Source organism: Rhinolophus sinicus, chromosome 2 (assembly GCF_057876585.1).
Source record: "Rhinolophus sinicus isolate RSI-liver-muscle chromosome 2, RSI-T2T, whole genome shotgun sequence".
In the NCBI taxonomy this organism is placed as follows: Eukaryota; Metazoa; Chordata; class Mammalia; order Chiroptera; family Rhinolophidae; genus Rhinolophus; species Rhinolophus sinicus.
The window spans coordinates 113408866-113428401 of record NC_142502.1 but is presented as its reverse complement, the minus strand read 5'-3'; the positions used below and the strand labels follow the sequence as shown (position 1 = coordinate 113428401).

The window sequence follows — 19536 nt, the reverse complement described above, 5'->3', positions numbered from 1 at the left end:
TGTTATTTTAAATTTTTTGAGGTTTGTTTTGTAGCCATGATGTGGTTGTCTTGGTATATATTTTGTGGGTACTTGAAAAGAATATGTATTCTTCTGTCGTTGTGTACAGTTTTGTATAAATGTCAATTACAACCTGTTTGTTGATGGTGTTGTTAAAGTATCCTTGGTGATTTTCTGTTTAGTTATTGTATGAATTGTTGAGAGAGTGGTATTGAAACTTCCAACCATTATTGTGGGTTTGTCTATTTCTCCTTTCAGTTTCATCAGTTTTTGCTTCACATATTTTGCAGCTCTGTTGTTTGCCTCATACACACGTAGGATTGCTATGTCTACCTGGTGGATTGACACTTTGATAATTATATGATGATGTCCTGCTCTGTCCCTAGTAATATTCTTTGTTCTGTAGTTAACTTTTGTGATATTGACATAGTCAATCCTGCTTTCTTTTTATTAGTACTTATGTGACTTTTTACTTTTAATTTATATATATCATTATATTTGAAGCAATTTTCTTGTAGATAGCATATAGTTGGTAGTTGGGTCATTTTAAAAATTCTCTTTGCCAGTCTCTTTTAATTGTTGTATTTTAATTGTTGTGTTTAGACGACTTACATTGAATGTAATTATTGATAATGTTAGGCTTTGTCTGACATTTTATTTTTTTGTTTTCTGATTATTTTTCTGTTTTCTGTTTATTTTCTTTTTCCTAGTTTTCCTTACATTTGGGTTATATTTTTCAGAATTCTGTATTTATTTATCTATTGTAATTTTTAGTATATTTCTCCATATAGCTTTTTTAGTGGTTGTGCTAGGTATTACATTATAAATATATAACTTACTAAAGTCTATTGGTGTCAACATTTTACTAGTTTGAGTGAAGAGTGGAAACTTTATTTCCCTTTATCTATCTTTACTCTCCTCATTTATAAAATAAGTTATTATTTTCTTTTCATACTTTGAAAATAACATTAGACTGTGCTATTGTTTTTGATTCAACCGTCAGACATAATTTAGAAAATTCAAGAAGAGAAAGTCTATTGTATTTACCCGTATTTGTGCTTACTATGTTGTTTCTGCCTAATGTTTCAAGTTCCTTCTTTTATTATTTCCTTTCTGTTTGTAGAACTTCCTTTATTCATTCTTTTTTTTCATTTTTTTATTTTAATTTTTTTTTTGCTATTCTTTTTCTTTTTCTTTTTTAAAAATTTATTGGGGTGACAATTGTTAGTAAAATTACATAGATTTTAGGTGTACAATTCTGTATTACATCATCTATAAATCCTATTGTGTGTTCACCACCCAGAGTCAGTTTTCCTTCCATCACCATATATTTGATTATTCATTCTTTAAAAGTAGCTCTGCTGGCAACGAACTTTTTTAGTTTCTTTATCTGACAATGTCTTTATTTCTCCTTCATTCCTGAACAATAATATTAACATATTTAGGATTTGGGGGTTGACACTTCTTTTCTTTCAGCACTTCAAAAACATTGTGCCCCTTCCTCCTGACCTCCATAATTTCTGATGAGAAAAATCACTGTCATTAGAACTGACTACATACCACTACTATGAAAATGTTTTTACACTGATACTTCTTCATTTAATTCATTACATCTTCATAAACTTTCATATCATGTCCTCATTTTTAATCTATTATAAGAATTTGTGTATTTTACATCTATTGATATCTATCATATTGGAAGTTAAAACTAAAATCTTTAAAAAAATTTATTAATTCATTTAAAATTAACAAACTGTTAAAATAACATTTTTAAGAAAAATTAGTGTATTTTCTAAAATAAAAACTTTAGTAAGATTGGCATTGTTTTACATTTTTGCAAATCTCTTTAATTTCTGTCTCAATAGAAAACACTTAGATTCTTATCTCTACTTTTTAAAATAACAGCTTTATTGAGATGTGATTCACATACTATACCATTTACACATTTAAAGTATACAATTCAACATTTTAAGTATACTCATAAATATGTGCAACTATCACCACAGTCAACTTTAGAACATTTTCATCACCTCAGAAAGAAGACCTGTACTCCTTAGCTATCCAGCCTACCCCTCAACTGCCAGCCCAAAGCAGTCTGCTTTCTAGCTCTATAGATTTGCTTTTTCTGGACATTTCATATAAATAGAATCATAACCCTCGTATAACACGGCACTTGTATAACACGGTTTTGCTCTAACATGGTTCGAGAATTGTGGAAAACCCTCGTACAACATGGCATCCTAGAACACGCTTTCATTCTAACATTGTTTGAGAATTAGAGAAATCCCCGAACAACACGGAGTGTAATAAGAGCTTTTAAGAGCAAAAAATATCTCATTCGAAATTAGGGAAATCCCCGAACAACACAGAGCGTAATAAAAGCTTTTAAGAGCAAAAGGTATCTCATTTGAAATTAGAGAAATGCCCAAATAACACAGAATGTTATAAAAGCTTTTAAGAGCAAAAGATACCTCGTTTCAAATTTTTCATTCGAGCGTGGATGTCGTATCGGATTTGACTGCAGAATTTTAAAATTTATTAGAATTTTAAATCCATTTTATTCGTGGACTATTAAGTTCAGAGGATGAAGGTATCTTGTCAAAAAGAAAATGCCCTCGGTTAATGGTGCTAGTAGTGATGATGAAGAAAACATTATTTAATACATATTAATATGTTATACTTTTGGTGAAATTTGCTTTAATAAAGATATTTCTCTTAATTATAAAAATATAATAGTATGTTTTTTTTAATTTTTGGAACTTAACCCCCTTTTTTGTACTAGTTCTTTGTTTCGTATAACACGGATTCACATAACATGGCATTTTTTAGGAACCTAACAACCGTGTTATATGGGGGTTACCTATATGTGGTCTTTTGTGTCTGGCTTCTTTCACTTAACATAATGTTTTTAAGTGTCATCCATGTTGTAGTGTGTACCAGTACTTTACTCCTTTTTATGGCCAAGTATTATTAGGAGGTGAATTGTATGGACATATTACAGTTTGTAGTTATCAGTTGGTGGGTGGAGAGCTGATTCTTATTTTAGCAGGCTGTTAATTTGGTTGGACTCAAACTCCAAATTCTGTCTCCTCTGCTAAATAAATGCAAATCTCACCAACTTCCTTCTTTCAAGGATTAATGCCATTCCAGTTTCTGCCTGTTCTTGATTGTTCATTAGTGCTTTGAAGTAACTATTTTTATGTTTTGTCCAGAGTTTATAATTTTTTCTATGTTAGGGTTAGCCAATAAAATCTACTCCACCATTCTTGGATGTAGAACTCAAAATGCCTCACATTTTAATTAGCAGTGCAGTTTATAGAGTCTTCCGTAGGATCATCTTCTTCAATCCTAAAAAAAAAACAAAACCAAAAAAACCCTCTCTCCTCACTCCACAAAAACATCTTAGGTAAAGAATGTGTTTCTGGTGATTTGAAGTTGCTTTCTCAATGTCTATGCAGAAGTTGAACTTTTGGAAATGGATATTTTAGAGTTTTAGAGGTTTATTGAGTGAGGTTATTGCTGATGGAATTCAAGTATTCATTCTTTACTTTTATTATGAACATTGAACTTCAAGTCTTGTAAATTTTATCATGCATGGTAATTTGAGACCAGGCCTGGCCAGGGAGGCTATAAAATTCAGCCTTGCCCTTTCTGCCTTTTGAAAGTAGACTGTTATCCTGCCTTCCTGTTGTGAGCACCTGTAAGGGCAGTTGCTACATTTCAGTCTCTTCCTGAAAGTCAAGGGGACGTTAACCCCTCGGCAGGGCCCTACGTCCCTACGTGGTACTCGTGACACGAGTGAGGAACAAAGTCCCGGCACACAGGTTCAGATAGAGTGAGTAGCACAGCTTTATTTGGGAGCCAATGTCCCTCCAGAGGCCAATGCTCTGGTCAGCACAGAGGGTTATACAGAATAGAATAGGACTTAATAAGGAACCAAGTCAATCGGGATGGAGAAGGTCCCTGGTCCGGGAGAGGCGACTGGGCCCCCGACGGGTCTGAGGCGAGCTGGTCTTGCAAGGAAGAACTTCGGAGTCCTGGACTATCACGGCTTGCACCCCGCAGGGGACTCTGTCGGGTCACCCAGACAAACATCCCGGAGATGATTCCAAAGTGTCTGGCTCGGAGCCTCACAGAGGGTCTTAGCTGGAGCGCCCAATTGGACCACTCACGGCATTGCTCTGGAGTTCTGCTTTTATCCTCTTTTCCTTGGACTTGTTTACCTCTTGGGTGAGAACCAGAAGTTGTTTGGTGAATGTGTTTATCACTCAATTTTGGTATGTTCAGTTTCACACAAAAACATGATTTTTACTTCACTCTTTACAGTCTCACACATGTGTGGCCATAGTCCTGTCCCTACTAGTAAACAACTTGTTTTGCAAACCTCAATCCAACATCTATAATACATTTTATATGCTCTATACACTCCCTGGAAAGGCAGCGGAAAGGACTGGATCCGAGAGTAACAGTTTTCTCCCACCTCTGGGACTTGATAGTAATAATAATACCAACACCAATAAAATCATCATATTGAGAACGTTTCTGTGAATCCTTGCCTCATCTTCTGTCCTGCAAGTCAGAGTCAGTTCTTGAGGCCTTTCTGTAACCTTCTGTTAGTTCCACGAAGGAGCAGAAATATGTTTTAGGCAGCATTTTATTCCCATCCTTAACTCTGTGCCTTGCACATGGTGGGTTCCCATTAAGTGTTTGTGCAATGGATGTTGAACAGCCAAGCATACAATCTGAGAGGAAAATCTGTGCTTTTCACATTCTGTGTGGGTATTCTGAAGCTGTTACCTGCTTGCTTCATTTCACTCATCTATTCATGAACCCACTTGAGAGAACAATAGATAATATCTAAATTTAATTTTTATAAGTCTGATAACTAAGTCCAAGTCCTGAATAAAAGTTCTCAGGAGTTAAACACAATTTCTATGTTGTCTTGTTGGCCTCTGCCTTAATCATTCTGGACAGAAGAACCAGGAAACCAAGAAATGGACCCTGTTTTTCTTTCCTATTCACTCATGCATTAAAGGATTATGCAGGTCATAACAGGTACGCTTATCACAGCACCTAGAAATACCGCATCATGGAGAACAGCACAGAGCATCACAGATTATTGCTGTCACTGGGGATATCATTTGAACGGTGTCAGAGAAAAGCTTTTTGAAATGAAAATAAGCGCTGATAATGCACCTTTTGTTTGCTCTTCTTTATAAAAATGCAGATTATGTGACTTCTCTGGGGAGACTTGTGGCTTCCCGGTATGCCAACGGCCTGTTTCCAAGGGTCTACAGAGCAGAAGATGGCAGAGCATACAACGTAAGTGGGAGCCCCCTGGAGGGACAGGCATGTGACGCCCTGCTGAGGTCTAGAAGTGGCCCACGCTGAGAGGCTCACTCTGCTTCACACTGATCAGTGGAGCCAGGCCTGCTGGGGCTGGAGACTTCTTCTGGTGGGTGGAAAGTGATGAAGGTCACAGCTGAGAAGCAGCGGAGGAAAGCACTTGGCCTGTTAGAGATGTGTGCAGGAAGCTCTTGACCAGGGTGAGAAATTTGGCATAGCAACATTTTGTTTTGCCTTGAAAATAAAGGAAAAAGGCATTGTGACAGAGATCAGCTAAAAGGTAAGGGCCAGCAGCTGTTACCTTCCAGAGGCAGGAGCAATAGAGGCTGCTTTGCAGGTTGGAGTGGACAGGGAGTGGGTGGTGCCTCTTACTGGAATCCGTTCCCAGCAACTCAGCACACCATGCGTGTGCCCACTGGTACCTGACCCCTGGTGCACCACAGGGAGCTTGCGGGACATACGGCCATCCTGTCACGTGGTTTCATGGGCATTTGCTCATGTCAGTGTACACCCACGTACCACCTGGACTGTTATTTCTTAATATTTAAAACATTTTAAACAGTCTGGTCTTTAGCAATAATATCCATGGAATCTTGAGTTTGGTGTGCGAAATATATTTTTTTATCTGAACCACATGGAAATGGATACAGTCTGTCTGTGCCATGTAACCACTTCCACAGCCCCTGTGACACGGTCCCACCTGGTTTCTGCGTGTGGTAGAGACTTGCAGTAAATGCTGGGCGTGCTGGTGAGAGAGTTAGGAACTCTGTTGGAAGGAGCCATGGGAAGCAGATGCTAGAGTCTGAGGAATAACCCTAAGAGACAGGGATGGGGAAGAACGGAGTTTAAGGCAGAGGGGACAGCACACGCCAAGGCATGACTGTGGAATTATACAGTGTGTTCAGAAAACACATTTTCCTGACAACTTAGGGATTTGGGGGTGTTCTGAGGGTGGCTAAAGTTAAAAAAAGTACCGGATCTTTTAAAATTTGATTCTTTATAGAAGAAGGCACAAGTTGTTTTCTTTTCTCTGTCTCCTACCTTCCTATACCCTGAAAGGCCTTGCACAGTTGTGCCCAATCTGTGTGAATGGTGTTTATGGAGGTTTGCCAATTAAGTTCGCAAACTCATCCTAGAAAAAGTGCTACATACCTCATTGCTCGGCGTCACTACGGTCACCTTCAAAGTACTCCCCTTAGGAAGTTATGCACTGATGCCAGTGCCTAGTCCACCCTTCAAAGCAATTTTAGAACTCTTCTTTCTGGAATGACCATCAGAGCTGTCGTCGTATTACCCTTGATGTCCTGAATGTCATCAAAATATCTTCCTTTCAATATTTCTTTTATCTTTGGGTAAAGAAAGAAGTCACTGGGGGCCAGATCAGGAGAGTAGGGAGGGTGTTCCAATACAGTTATTTGTTTACTGGCTAAAATCTCCCTCACACACAGTGCTGTGTGAGCTGGTGCATTGTCGTGATGCAAGAGCCATGAATTGTTGGTGAAAAGTTCAGGTCATTTTTGTCTAACTTTTCCACGCAGCATTTTCAGCACTTCCAAATAGTAAACTTGGTTAACTGTTTGTCCAGTTGGTACAAATTTATAATGAATAATCCCTCTGATATCAGAAAAGTTCAGCAACATCGTTTTGACTCTGGATTTGGATGGAACTTTTTTGATCGTGGAGAATTGGCTGACTTCCATTGTGCACTTTGATGCTTTGTTTCAGGGTCGTATTGGTACACCCATGTTTCATCACCAGTGATAACACAGTCCAAAACATCGTCTTGCCTCTCCAAAAGGTCTTGGCAAACTTAGACTCTCCTTTGCTTTTATTCATCACTGAGCTCCTTTGGGACCATTTTTGCACACACCTTTCTCAAGCCAAGAAGTTCAGTTCAGATTTTCCTGTTTCTCTATCGATATTTACTTGGTTTGCTATGCTTCTCACAGTGAGCCAACAATTTTGACACAATTTGATTAATTTTTGCAATGTTTTCATCAGTTCTGCTTGTTACTGGCCGCCCTGACCTCTCTTCATCAGTGACGCTTTCTCTCCCCTCAGAAAAACATTTAATCCATTTGTACACTGCCATTTTCTTCATGGCATTATCCCCATAAACTTGGACTAACATGTCCCTGATTTCACTTTCACTCTTGCCAAGTTTAACAAGAAATTTAATGTTTGTTTGTTGCTCTAATTCAAACTCAGACATTCTTGCTACGGCACAAAAAACATGCAACAACAATAATGAACACCACTCAGCAAGACACCGCCACACGTTGACATGAACACAGCTGTGAGACACTGACATACCAGGGTTATGAAACCTTACTGAGCTGTTTGTACGGTGTGGCCGGTGTAAGCGCGTGGTGGCAAGTTCATGAACTTAATTGGCAGACCTTGTACAAGAAATTGCCCCCAAGTCTCTGTCACCTTTCAGGGACAGCCCCTAGCAGTGTTGGTGGCAGCTGTGGGTGATCAAATGATCCAGGAATAGGGGTTGGCCTGGGAGACAGAGGACACAGGACAATGGTCATGAGCAGGATGAGGAGTCATTGGGGCGCATCCATCGAGGAAGCCAGGCCTGTGTGCTGAGTGCTGAGAAGCATTTCCAGAAATACTTCTGGCATGTTGTACTTAGGAAAGCTTAGTGAGCCTTACTGTTTTCCATCTGCCTTTGCTGGTCTCTCTTTTCGCCTCCCTAATTTCTTAAAAGTTCCCCTGGACATTTTTTGATGAAGATAATTCTGTAACTGTAAAGATAAATTGTGATCTAGAGACACATTTCTTTCTTTTTAAAATTAGTTTCAGGTATACAAAACACTGTAATAGACAGACATTCACACCCCTCATAAAGTGATAACCCCTCCCCCAATATACTACCCCTCTGACATGGTATATGGCTGTTACAATTCCATTGAAGCACATTGCTTTTTAAAGAGTGCTGTTTGAGTGGAACACGTGGTCGTCTTTATCCTGTGGTGAACTGGCCACAGGTTTCCGCTGAGGCTGGAACATGATCCTCCTGATGGTGTGGGTTTGGAGGATCGTGTACAAAGTTGTCACTAATGCACAGTGCTCGATGGCAGAGGCCTTGACTCAGTGGGCCCTCTTGTTCCTGCCTGCACTGTGGTTCAGCTTACCTACTTCGGTGTGCTTTTGTTGTTTTTATTTTTGGGTTTTTAACTTTTTTATTTTCATTAAGTTGACAGCCAAATCAGAAGTGATCTGTCAGTTCGTGGAACTTTTAACACAAGCTGTGGAGAGCTATAAGCACAGGATGGACTGGCTCACCAGCGGAAGCCAGCAGGTTTTTGGTGTCATCTTGGAACAGAGCATCACCATAGTGCTGGATTTTGGCGACATGCGGGAAGAGGAGCTTAGTCTGTGCCGGGATGCTCTAGTAATGGTCCTCCGGGAACAGGTGGCTCACATAGCCAAGTTCAATATCATATGGTGAGTTCCCAGAGAAGGGCTATTTCAGTGAAAACTTCATCAGTGATTTTCATTTAGTTAAGTAGCATAACTAGCATAGTTAGCTCTTTGGGGAGGGGGTGTTATCTTGTAATTTGTTAGAATATAGAATTCAGCAGAAAACCTACAATGAATAAATCTTAGAACACTTTTATCTGCTCTGTACAAGGTATCTTAGTTTTCTAATGAGATATTTATAAACATACTTTTCTTCAGTGCATGGCAAGGTCAAGTACAAGAATATAAATTATATTGAATATATACTTAAGGCCATAAAATCTCTTCATTCATTTTAGATTTTAACTTGGATAATGAATTCAAACTTGTCACAAATTTCACTGGTTTTCACACTGAGCTTGCAACTCATGTTGACCTCCCATAAACTGACGCTTAATCTGGACAACAGGTGGCTGGCTTTATAGAATTTCCTGTATTGTAGAGTTTTTACAGTCAATCATTTAAAGATTTTTGGATTTGAAAGGACTTGGACTCTATGTCCAACTTTTTATGTGGAGCAGTGGCAGCACCTCCCTGAGAGGAAACTTCTGGATGGGGGCATCTACCTGAGCTTCTCTTTTTTAAAAAAACACATGTTTTGAAACATTTATTTTAAGTATGTTTTTCTAGGACCCATCAGCTCCAAGTCAAGTAGTTGTTTCAATCTAATTGAGGGCATAGCTCACAGTGGCCCATGTGGGGATCGAAGCGGCAACCTTGGTGTAAGGAACACTGGGCTCTAAGGAACTCAGCTAACTGGCTGCTCCTGAGCCTTTCTTTTTAAACAAAATGTTTCCAGCTAGTAGATGACATCTTGGGGATGCTGCCTAATTGTGTTCTAGCCCAGGTTCCTGTTTCTGTCACAGACATACTATTGAAAGAATTAAGTGTTTAAGGCTGCAATGCTTCTTGGAAATCTGTGTGATAGCACAGATTTGGAAATCAGTGACACATCTGTGTGTCACTCATCCAGGTTCTCTACCCAGAGGGGCCGCACAGAGGTGACACATGTGAGGCAGCCCTGTTTCTGGAGGTGGGCAATGAGGACAACTAAGGGTGATTCATTTAGGCCATGAGTCACATAATTCTTATAATCATGAATTAATATATGACTCATAATTCATTCAATTATAAACGCGGAGATAAATTCAAATGGCTGTTCTTGAAATCAAAATGATTGAATCAGATTTTCCCAGGATTTAAAAACTTATGCTCTGCTAAAGTCAGAACAATACTATTTGTTTATCCAAAAATGAACTAATGGAAATCTTTCAGAACAATGAAAGCAATGTAATAAATAAATTAGAAATAAAATTTTACAGTAATAAAATTGTTGATTTACAAATCTTGATAGTGTAAGCCCATACAAATTTACTAGTAATAGAAGACAGCTACATATAAGCCTACCTTTTTATGAAAATAACTTCCCTCAGTAATTTTTTTTAAATTTTATTGGGGAATATTGGAGACGAGTGTGTTTTTCCAGGGCCCATCAGCTCCAAGTCATTGTCCTTCAATCTAGTTGTGGAGGGCGCAGCTCAGCTCCAAGTCCAGTCGCCATTTTTCAGTCTTTAATTGCATGGGGTGCAGCCCACCATCCCATGTGGGAATTGCACCAGCAACTTTGTTGTTGAGAGCTCATGCTCTACACAGCTGAGCCATTCGGCCACACCTCTGGCAGCTGAGCGGCAGCTCGTTGTCTTCAACCTAGTTGTGGAGGGCACAGCTCACTGGCCCATGTGGGAATCAAACTGGCAACCCTGTTGTTCAGAGCTCGTGCTCTAACCATCCAGCTGCCCCAGTAATTTTAATGTACTTGTTAATGCTTGAGATTCTTGATTCCCTGTAAGCATTGTTTTTCTGAGTCCTTTCATCTGATGGAAGGTAATGGTGCTTTGGCTGCTTGTCTTAGATGGCTTCCTTGTTTTATTGGTCATCTTCAGAGAGAGAGTTGGAAGCTGCTTTTTCTTTCTTTCCACACGGTGGCCGTGAGTGGCATGTTGCTCACAGCTGCGGAACTGAGGACTGACAGCTGTGGTGACCACTGCCTGGTGACAGCCCCATGTAATTCCTTGCAGGGCTTCCCAAGAGCCTGTGAAATGGCAGGAAAATGCTGCTCCTGTGACACAACAGTCCATAGCTGCTGCCATCAGTTGGGTTGAGACACTGACATTTGATCAGGCGCTGAGCCAGGCTGGCCGCTTGGACGCTCTGCTGGAAGCCGGGAAAGACAAAACCGTGAGTGTGTATCCAGGGCTGGCCCAGGTCACCAAGGTGGCCTCAAGTTTATTTCTTTACATCAATACCCTCATACTGCCCTGCAGCCAATCTTGGTCCCTTCCCTGTGGCCTCCCACAGGGGCTGTGTCATTGGCATTGAAGAGCACGTAAGTCTCAATCCTATTCACCTCTGAATTTGGAACCAAGTGACATATAGGTGACAGGCCCCAGGAGGGGATCAAAATCGCAGGTTTGACATGTGCTGCCATGTCCACTGAGCACTGAGGGAGGCCTTTAGGCCATAGCTGTGCATGTCCAACACTTCAGTTCCACTCCTGCTCTCCTGAAAGTTAGATAAGTCAGTCCGTCTCTTCTGGGGAGCACAGGTTGGAAGGCTCCCCCCAGAATCCCAAGGATGAGGAAACAGGTCTTCCCCAATGTCCATGTTCTGTAGCTTTCCCACTCTGTTTTCTTCACACATGGGTCTGTCATGAACTTTCCAAGGTGAGATATAGCCGCTGATGTGTCATCCATTTTCAAATGCTGGTGTATTCACATGGGCACTTTGATAGGGACCTTTTGGAAATAAAGAATTATCTGGAAGATGTGATTGAATGGTGGTATTACTGTCTCTTTAAGCCACAAGGGTGTGTATTTTTGTGACTCTACTGGTGGGGCTGTTAAAGGTAGTGGCAAGCCAGAGAGGAAGTCCTCTGGGCAGGTGGGTCCCTTGGCCGCCTCCGCTCCCTGGGTGGAGGTAGGTCTGCTTTCCTTTGGGATACAGCTACTTAATAATACTTATTAATTAATGTGAATTAATAATTGTTTCCTCCATCCTGGAAGCCTGAGGGTTCTGGGGATTTCAAACTTTACTCTTCTGCATTAAGAAGTCATTTCTTGGGCAAAGAGGCCGTGTGCTGGCACCTGAAAAGACAACCCCAGTGGTCACCAGACTGTTTACTGACTATGATGGTTTGAAATTGGAAACACATTGTTTATCCTCATGAAGCCAGAGGAACAAATGTTTCTCATTAAAGAATAACAAAATACAAGCTACTTACCGTGTTTCCCTGAAAATAAGACCGGATCTTATATTAAGTTGTGCTTCAAAAGACACATTAGGGCTTATGTTCAGGGGATGTCATCCCGAAAAATCATGCTAGGGCTTATTTTCTGGTTAGGTCTTATTTTCGGGAAAACATGGTATGTTCTTTGGGTCTTCAAATTTGTCTTAATACCTGTAAAATTTCAAGTATCTGGATACCATAATTAGCATTCAAGATATAGAACATTTCACTGGCTCTTGTGTGTGTGTATGTGTATGTCATACATGGTGTTCTCTTTCTTTGTCTGTTACCTGGCTACCCTTGTCACAGCTGACGCTGGCAACCTGACAGGACTGCAAGACTTCCTGGTAATCTTAATTTTCTGTTTTACTTCCCTCTGGCTGTGCCTCTCCTTTCTCTGGGTTTCATCCCCAGCCCGGAAATATGGACATTTTAGTGAGTTCCAGGAAAATCCTATAGAAGAGGAAGAACCCAGAAATAAGCTTACAGACACTGATCATCAAATGCCACCTGAAAACTCTTGAGACTATGGAGTATGACAAATGCAAAACATATTCAGACCACTGTGTCCCTCCACCTAGAGCTTATATCTAGGTGTGGTCCCAAGGAAAATCCTAGTAAACGCAACCCCTTCATGTATAAAAATGTCATCTGATAATTGTGAGGAGTTAACAAAGTATGTGTGTGTGGGAGGTGGGGTGGAAGGAGAATGGGTTCCCAGAGGGCCTACTCCTCTGCTCTGAGCCCCTCGTGTGCACCCCACTGAGTTTCAGATTGATCCATGTGGCTGCCATTTGCTATAAATAGAAAAGACCCAAGGCTTAAGAACCTTGAACAGTAAAGCCAAATACCCAAACTTTCCCACTGATGATAACCTGCTATGCGTTAGTGTGGGGACAGAGCCCCAGAGAGTAGTTTATAGGCTCTCGGCCTCACATGGAAAGGTGCTGGCTTGGGTAGTAGATGGCCGTCAGCTGTGGCTGATTGGCCATCAGCTGTAGCCAGTTGGCCAATTAGCTGCCAATATAACTGCTGTGGCTACGGAGGAGAGCCGAGGAGAGTGGAGGAGAGTAGAGGAGCAGAGTCGAGGAGAGTGGAGGAGAGTCGTCGGTCGGTTGGCAGAAAAACAAACAGCAGGTCGCACGTCCGGTGAACCCAGCCTCCAGTGAGACCATAGTGGTATGACTCCCCTACCTATGGCTCCGTGGGTGTTCCTTTTTGGCTTCACTATATCCTGCGTTCTTAATGTGGGGAGTGGGAGCAGAGACCCTGCAGGCCGCCCCGCACGACAGTTAGCATCTCCCAGGAGTGAGTCCTGAGAGGAACCAATAAAGTGGGTATTGTCTTGTGTCCAACACTAACACGGAGAGTGGGTTTTGTATTCTGTCCATATGAGAAGGGAGGGCGGACTTATGTGCTTGGCAATGGTGAAGGAGGATGCTCCTCCAGCACCTGATTTTGTAACCACAGATGGGCCAGGAAAATTGAACAGGGATGGGTGTTTGAGCGTGAGCCTGAGTTCGGGGGAGCTGGGCAAAGGCTGAGGGTCATGCAGGGACTCTGGTCCCGCTTCCCGCATAACTATGCAGGATATGGTGAGGCCAAAAAGGAACACCAACAGAGCCATAGATAGGGGAGTCATACCACCATATTCTCAATGGTGGCTGGTCGAGACACAAAAACAAACATCCGCCACTACCCCAATGAGATGTCTTCCTGTACCCCCATCATGTTGGCGGCCGGGCGAGACACAGGAAGTAGGAGCAACATGATCCGCAATCCACAATCCGCTTGCTAACCGCACTTGCTAGCCGCAGTCCGCCTTCCGCTTCTCTGCCAACCAAGCAATCCCTAGCGTAGCCACGGCAGTTATATTAGTGGCTAATGGCTAACCGGAAACAGCTGATGGCCACTCAGCCACAGTGGATGGCCATCTGATTACAGCTGATGGCCATTTAATAACTGAGCCAGCACCTTTCCATGTGAGGCCGAGAGCCTGGAAACTGCTCTCTGGGACTCTGGCCCCACAGTGGGGTCTGCTGAAATCCCAACTCTAGTCATGGCACATGAAGAGCACTGAAAAAGAATCTGGTTCCTGGGATGGGCAGCCTGTGGGGTTGTGGGGACAGAGCCCCAGAGAGCAGTTTCCAGGCTCTTGGCCTCATGTGGAAAGGTGCTGGCTTGCGTAGTAGGTGGCTATCAGCTGTGACTAGTTGGCCATCAGCTGTTACTGGTTAGCCATTAGCCACTGATATAACTGCCATGGCTACGTTGAGGCGTTGGTTGGTTGGCAGAGAAGCAGACGGCAGATTGTGCGTTGTGTGGAGCCTGCTTCCTGTGCCTCCAACCCAGCTGCCAGCGAGAATACAGTGGTGTGACCCCCCTATCTATGGCTCCATTGGTGTTCCTTTTTGGCCTCACCATGTCCTGCATTTTTGTGTGGGGAGCGGGACCCTGCATGCAGGGGTACTGAGGAAATGTTCAGCAGTTTTGGGGGCTGGCATCGTCCTCAGAGCCCATGTGTGCCATCCAGGACAGGGGTTCTGCTCTGTAGTATCCTATGGTTCCAGGACACATCTCTGGAAAGCGGGTGTCTTCCCTGGTCTTTCTGAGGAGAGGCTGTTGTGCCGTGAGGCCCACTGATCCGGGATGTGCCTCTGGGAGGTGCTGCTCTTTCCTCTTTAGGGATGAGGAGGCTCATGACCAGTGGCCCTGGGTCCCAGCTGCCTGAGAAGACTAACCGAGGGCCTCTGCTCTGCTCTCAGCAGAGGCCCCCTGCCCACAGGGCACCTGCATCCCTCTCTGTGTTTTCTCAGCCTCTCTTCTGCCCACCTGGCAGGCACAGATTTGTTTACCTTTTCTACTGGGAGACTAAGCGGGTGAATTAGAGACAGACCCACATGATTCCTTAAGGAGCCTTCCCCATGGGCCAGGAAGCTGAAGGCTGGGCCATATGGTCACGAGGCTGCTGTCTTGCGGTGGTTCAGACAGCCATCAGGTCTTTTCACTTCTGTGTCCCTTGCAGTGGCAGTGCCTGCTGTGGGCTCCATACGTCTGTGCTGAATGCTGAAGGACTGGAAAGGAAATGATCTGGATATTCTTGAGGCTGGGGACTAGCTGTGGTCTCAGATAGTCCCATCCCAAAGTTGTGGTGCAGATTTGAGTTTTTGAATTGAAGGGAGGTGGTCTACATGGGACCAGGCGGGTAAATCTGTTGAGTCTTACTTGACTCTCGTTGGGACGGTGGGTGGGCACAGGGACCCTGAAGCTTGGGAGGCTAGGAAGTTGGTGGTGGTCAAGGGTGCTAGACGAATCTAGCTCACTGAGAAGTGAGCTAGATTCATAATATGGGGGCAACCACTGCCATGGGAGAACCAGAAAATCAAAATCACTGAGCTGGGAGAGGGCTGCCACAGGCACAGCGATGTCTGGGAAGTACCTTCAAGGTCACAACTGTTGCAAAGGTCAAAGTTGTATGATGAACGAGACAGCATTTTGCTAGATCTCTTGCTGCTGTTCTGGTTCACTTTCATTTTTGCTTTCTTGCAGAGTGGAGATATTTAGCCCCAGAGGCCTTGGGGCTTCTGGCAGCCTAGAGCAGAGGGCCGCAGGGAGGAAGCGTCCTCTCCAAGTCTGACTCTTCTTTTCCTCCAAACCTGTGGCTGGGAAGATGTCAAGGCCACCTTGGCTGGGCAGAGTGCCATTACTGTGGGAAGCTGCCACACAAATGGCCCTGACAGCACAAGACATTTCAAGTGAAAACAGAGGCTCTGCCATGCTTTATGTGGTATAAAGCAGCGAGAGTTTGTGACTCACAGTAAATTAGTCGAATAGGACCCAGATATTTTACAAGTCTTGTGTTACCAAATTCAGTGCAAGTCAGCATTTAGGGAAGTGCTGGTGTGTGAGGAAGCCGCCCTGTCCTGGCTGCTGCTGCTGCCCCTCCGGACTGGCCGTTGCCTGGAAGCTCAGAGCTGCAGCTTAGGGGTGCGGATTTGCAGGCGGTAAGCCGCTGAGCGCGTCCTGGAACAGATTTTGGTCAATGATGTTGATATCGGTTGGAGCGTCGGATGGTGTGGGAGCTGAGAAAGTGAGGACAGTGCCTGTCTCTGGCCACCTCTGACCACCTTGGTGTCGCACTGTCTTGCTTTCACAGTTCTTGGAATTCACGTTTACCTCTAATGCCTTGCCATGATGAGGTGACAGAATTCAGTGGTTGACAGCAAAGGCAGAAGCTCACAGGGTCAGGTAGCCTGGACTAGCTGCAAGGCTAAGTCGATTAATCTGTCCAGGCCTCAGTTTCTTCATCTGTAAACTGGGCGTGAGAACAAGAACTCATAGATGATTTCAAAGCCGTTTCATTTTAAAAGGCATTTTGCTAAATTGTTTGGGGGGTGGGGTGGGAGATAGACAGGTAGCATATTTATCTTCCTCCGTTTTTCTCAATGTCTCTGAGCAGAAAGGAGAGGCAGAGCAGCAGTGTGCAGGAGGAAAGTGGGGGTGGGGTAGGTGGTCTCAATGGAAAGCATGTCCCGAGAATTCTGTAGCATGGGTATCGGTGGGCGGCCTGGCGTGCTAGGCAGTCAAGAAGCTGAGGAATGAACTTCATGAATAACCCTAGAGCCTGAGTAAAGGAAGGGAATCCTGGCTTACCGCTGGCCACAGCATTTTTAGTTTGATGAAATGTCGACAGAAAAACATTTCTGCACAAGGGTTTCAGACTTGGGTTATTGCCAGAGCAAAGAAGCTGAGTTTACATGACATGCAATGAAGGCGCAGGTGTCTGGAGCCAGAGACAGACCACCTGCAGGTGTTTGTCCTCACTCACCTCCCGCTGAGCTCACGAACCCAAGTACCTGCCCCCACCCCGTGTCTGTCTGTCCCCTTTCTCAGGCCATGTGTGGTTTTAGATCCTTAGGGGAGGGTGAACCCATCCTCTTTGCACTTGGGCACCAACACAGATGGGACACTAACTAGTAACAATGCAGCTCAGTGGAGCCCATTTAATACACCTGACACAGGTGATGTGTACACTGGAGGAGGAAACTGGAGTTCATGCATTTGCTGGAAGAACAGTGTTAGCTGTCTAATAAGGAGTCTGGAGAACACTGCCTCTTTCAATTATTTTCTTCTGCCACTTGGGTGATTAGCAGAGAGAGTGTACAGCATTCCTCAGTCTTTACCTCCCATTAGGTCCTTTTTAAAATCAGGGAGCAGGTGCTGAAAGGCCTGAAAGAAAGAGTGGGGGTAGGGTGGGAGTGGGGGGCTCTTCTGTGCCCAGTTGGAGGAGGGTTGCTGTTGTAGTCGGCCAGTCTCCGCTCCCACTTCTCAGGGCCTTCTCCAGACACCGGCCTGCGCCCCTAGTGCCCTGCCCCCACCTGCCTCCCGGGGCGCAGTCTGCCCCATGCTGTTCTCAGGCGTCCCTCCAGCTGGGGAGCCTCTGTGCCAGGTGGGTTTAAGTCCCACATTTGAAGTTGAGGGGAGGTCATGGCCTACCCTCTGTTAACGGGTCTGTGATTACAGCGGAGAGGCCGGTGAGTCAGTCCTAAAGGGACAACACATCTGGGTCTCCTCCCCAGGTCTCTGTGGAGACAATCCCTCTGGGTGGGTAGCCCTGGCCCTCCCTGGGTTTTCACCTTCTGAGATTTAGGTCAGTGTAAGCCACTGTGTTTAGACCCAGTCATGAGGTAAAATGCATTCTCTCTCTTATCGCCATTAAATCATTTGTCTGAGATTAGGGCTCACACCATGGAAGGCAAGTCCTGGGGAAACAGCAGGGGTGGTGTGGGTGAGATTGGGCTAGGGCCATTGTCCCAGAGGCGGGGCGGGGGTTGTTGACATCTGTCTCTGAATGAAGCAGGGGTCCCTTTGGGATTGCCTTCTATTGGTGAGGTATACACCTCCCACGTACATGCGTGTGCATGTCGTATGTGTCTGTCACCCGACACGGGCTCGCTCACTCTCCCATTTGTCTCATGGCCTGCCATGGTGCGGAGAGCAGGGCCCTGTGGGTGGGCCTGGCCACCTGACCTGCTGTGTGGAGTCAGGACAGCCTCGCCTCCCCAGGCATTTGCTTCTTTGTGGGTGGGGACCAGAGGATGAACTAGCTGGAATGTGCCCTCCTGCCCCATTCCGCTTCAGACTGAGGGTGGAGGAGCTGGCATCGCCATGGGCAATGGCTAATAAACTGCCTGCAGTGGCTGTGCCAACACTTGTTCGTGTTGTGTTGCAGACAGCTACTCCTGGCCTGTGTGATGGACTCACGGGCTTGGAGGAAGCCTGTGGGGCGGAGTCGCAGAGAGCAGTTTCCAGGCTCTCAGCCTCACGTGGAAAGGTGCTGGCTCGGTTATTAGATGGCCATCCGCTGTGGCTGGGTGGCCATCAGCTGTTACCGGTTAGCCATTGGCCACTAGTATAACTGCTGTGGCTACGCTAGGGGGGTTGTTGGTTGGTTGGTTGGTTGGCAGAGAAGCAGGCGGTGGATTGTGGCTAGGAAGTGCGGTTAGCAAGCAGATTGTGGGTTGCGGATCGTGTGGATCCTACTTCCTGTGTCTCGTCTGGCCGCCAGCGAGAACATAGTGGTATGACTCCCCTATCTATGACTCTGTGGGTGTTCCTTTTTGGCCTCCCCTTATCCTGCGTTCTGATGCGGGGAGCGGGACCAGAGACTCTGCATGACAAAGCCCTTCCCCAATTGTACCAACCACATCCATCCCATGCGACACCTAAGTCTGTATCCACTGCCCACAGACCTTCTTGGCACCAGGCCTGGAGTATCTCCCTTCCTGACTTTGGCCCCAGACGTCCTCACCAAACATTGAGCAGTGCTGCTGTTCTTCCTGTCCTTTTTGCAAAGGAGGTTTATGGGAAGTATATTGCCACTGAGCCCAGGACAAGGCTTGGGCATGTCAGGAGATAAACCACTGGTATTGCTGTTTTGCAGATTGAATCCATTTACTACTTTGTGGTGGGGGACATCCCTGATGGAGCCAAGCAGCTGCTCCTCCACACGGCTTTGGAGACACCATGTCCTGTCTGCACTGTATCCTTCAACGCCAGAGGAGAAGGCACGATAGCTTTCTTAAAGGAGCTGAGTGCCAAGCCCCACAGCAGGTAGGCGGCAACATACCTGAGGGACTGAGAATGAGCTGCCTGCTTCCACAAGGCCGTGGGGGTCTTGGGTTCCTTGGAGTCCTGTGTGTCTTTCCGTCTTCCCAGCAGTCTTGAGTCTCCATGCACCTCTCCTGCTGGGCCCTGTATTCATCTTGCCTTTTCATTTTCTGTAATTGGGATGCTTAGACATCTTGGAACCTTGCCGACGCTGCATAGACTGCCCCTCCCAGCCATAGCCAATTCCTAGAGGTCGTGAATGGCTAACCCAGGGGTGTACCTTCCGTGTGCAGACTGACTAATCCAGAGCCTCGGAGCTCACC

At 44.8% G+C, this 19536-nt stretch overlaps 1 protein-coding gene across 6 annotated transcripts in view; it reads left to right on the top strand.

Moving 5' to 3' along the window:
- Nucleotides 1–19536, top strand: part of VWA3B (von Willebrand factor A domain containing 3B) — a 165387-nt gene that overhangs the window by 12931 nt on the left and 132920 nt on the right. For all 6 annotated transcript variants that reach the window (XM_074332571.2, XM_074332569.2, XM_074332568.2 and 3 more), the window contains 4 exons: nucleotides 5228–5322; nucleotides 8552–8802; nucleotides 10896–11055; nucleotides 19047–19216. In XM_074332571.2, coding sequence (XP_074188672.2) covers nucleotides 8627–8802; nucleotides 10896–11055; nucleotides 19047–19216 — 506 coding nt within the window. In that variant the 5' untranslated portion in view covers nucleotides 5228–5322; nucleotides 8552–8626. The remainder of the gene's footprint in view (nucleotides 1–5227; nucleotides 5323–8551; nucleotides 8803–10895; nucleotides 11056–19046; nucleotides 19217–19536) is intronic.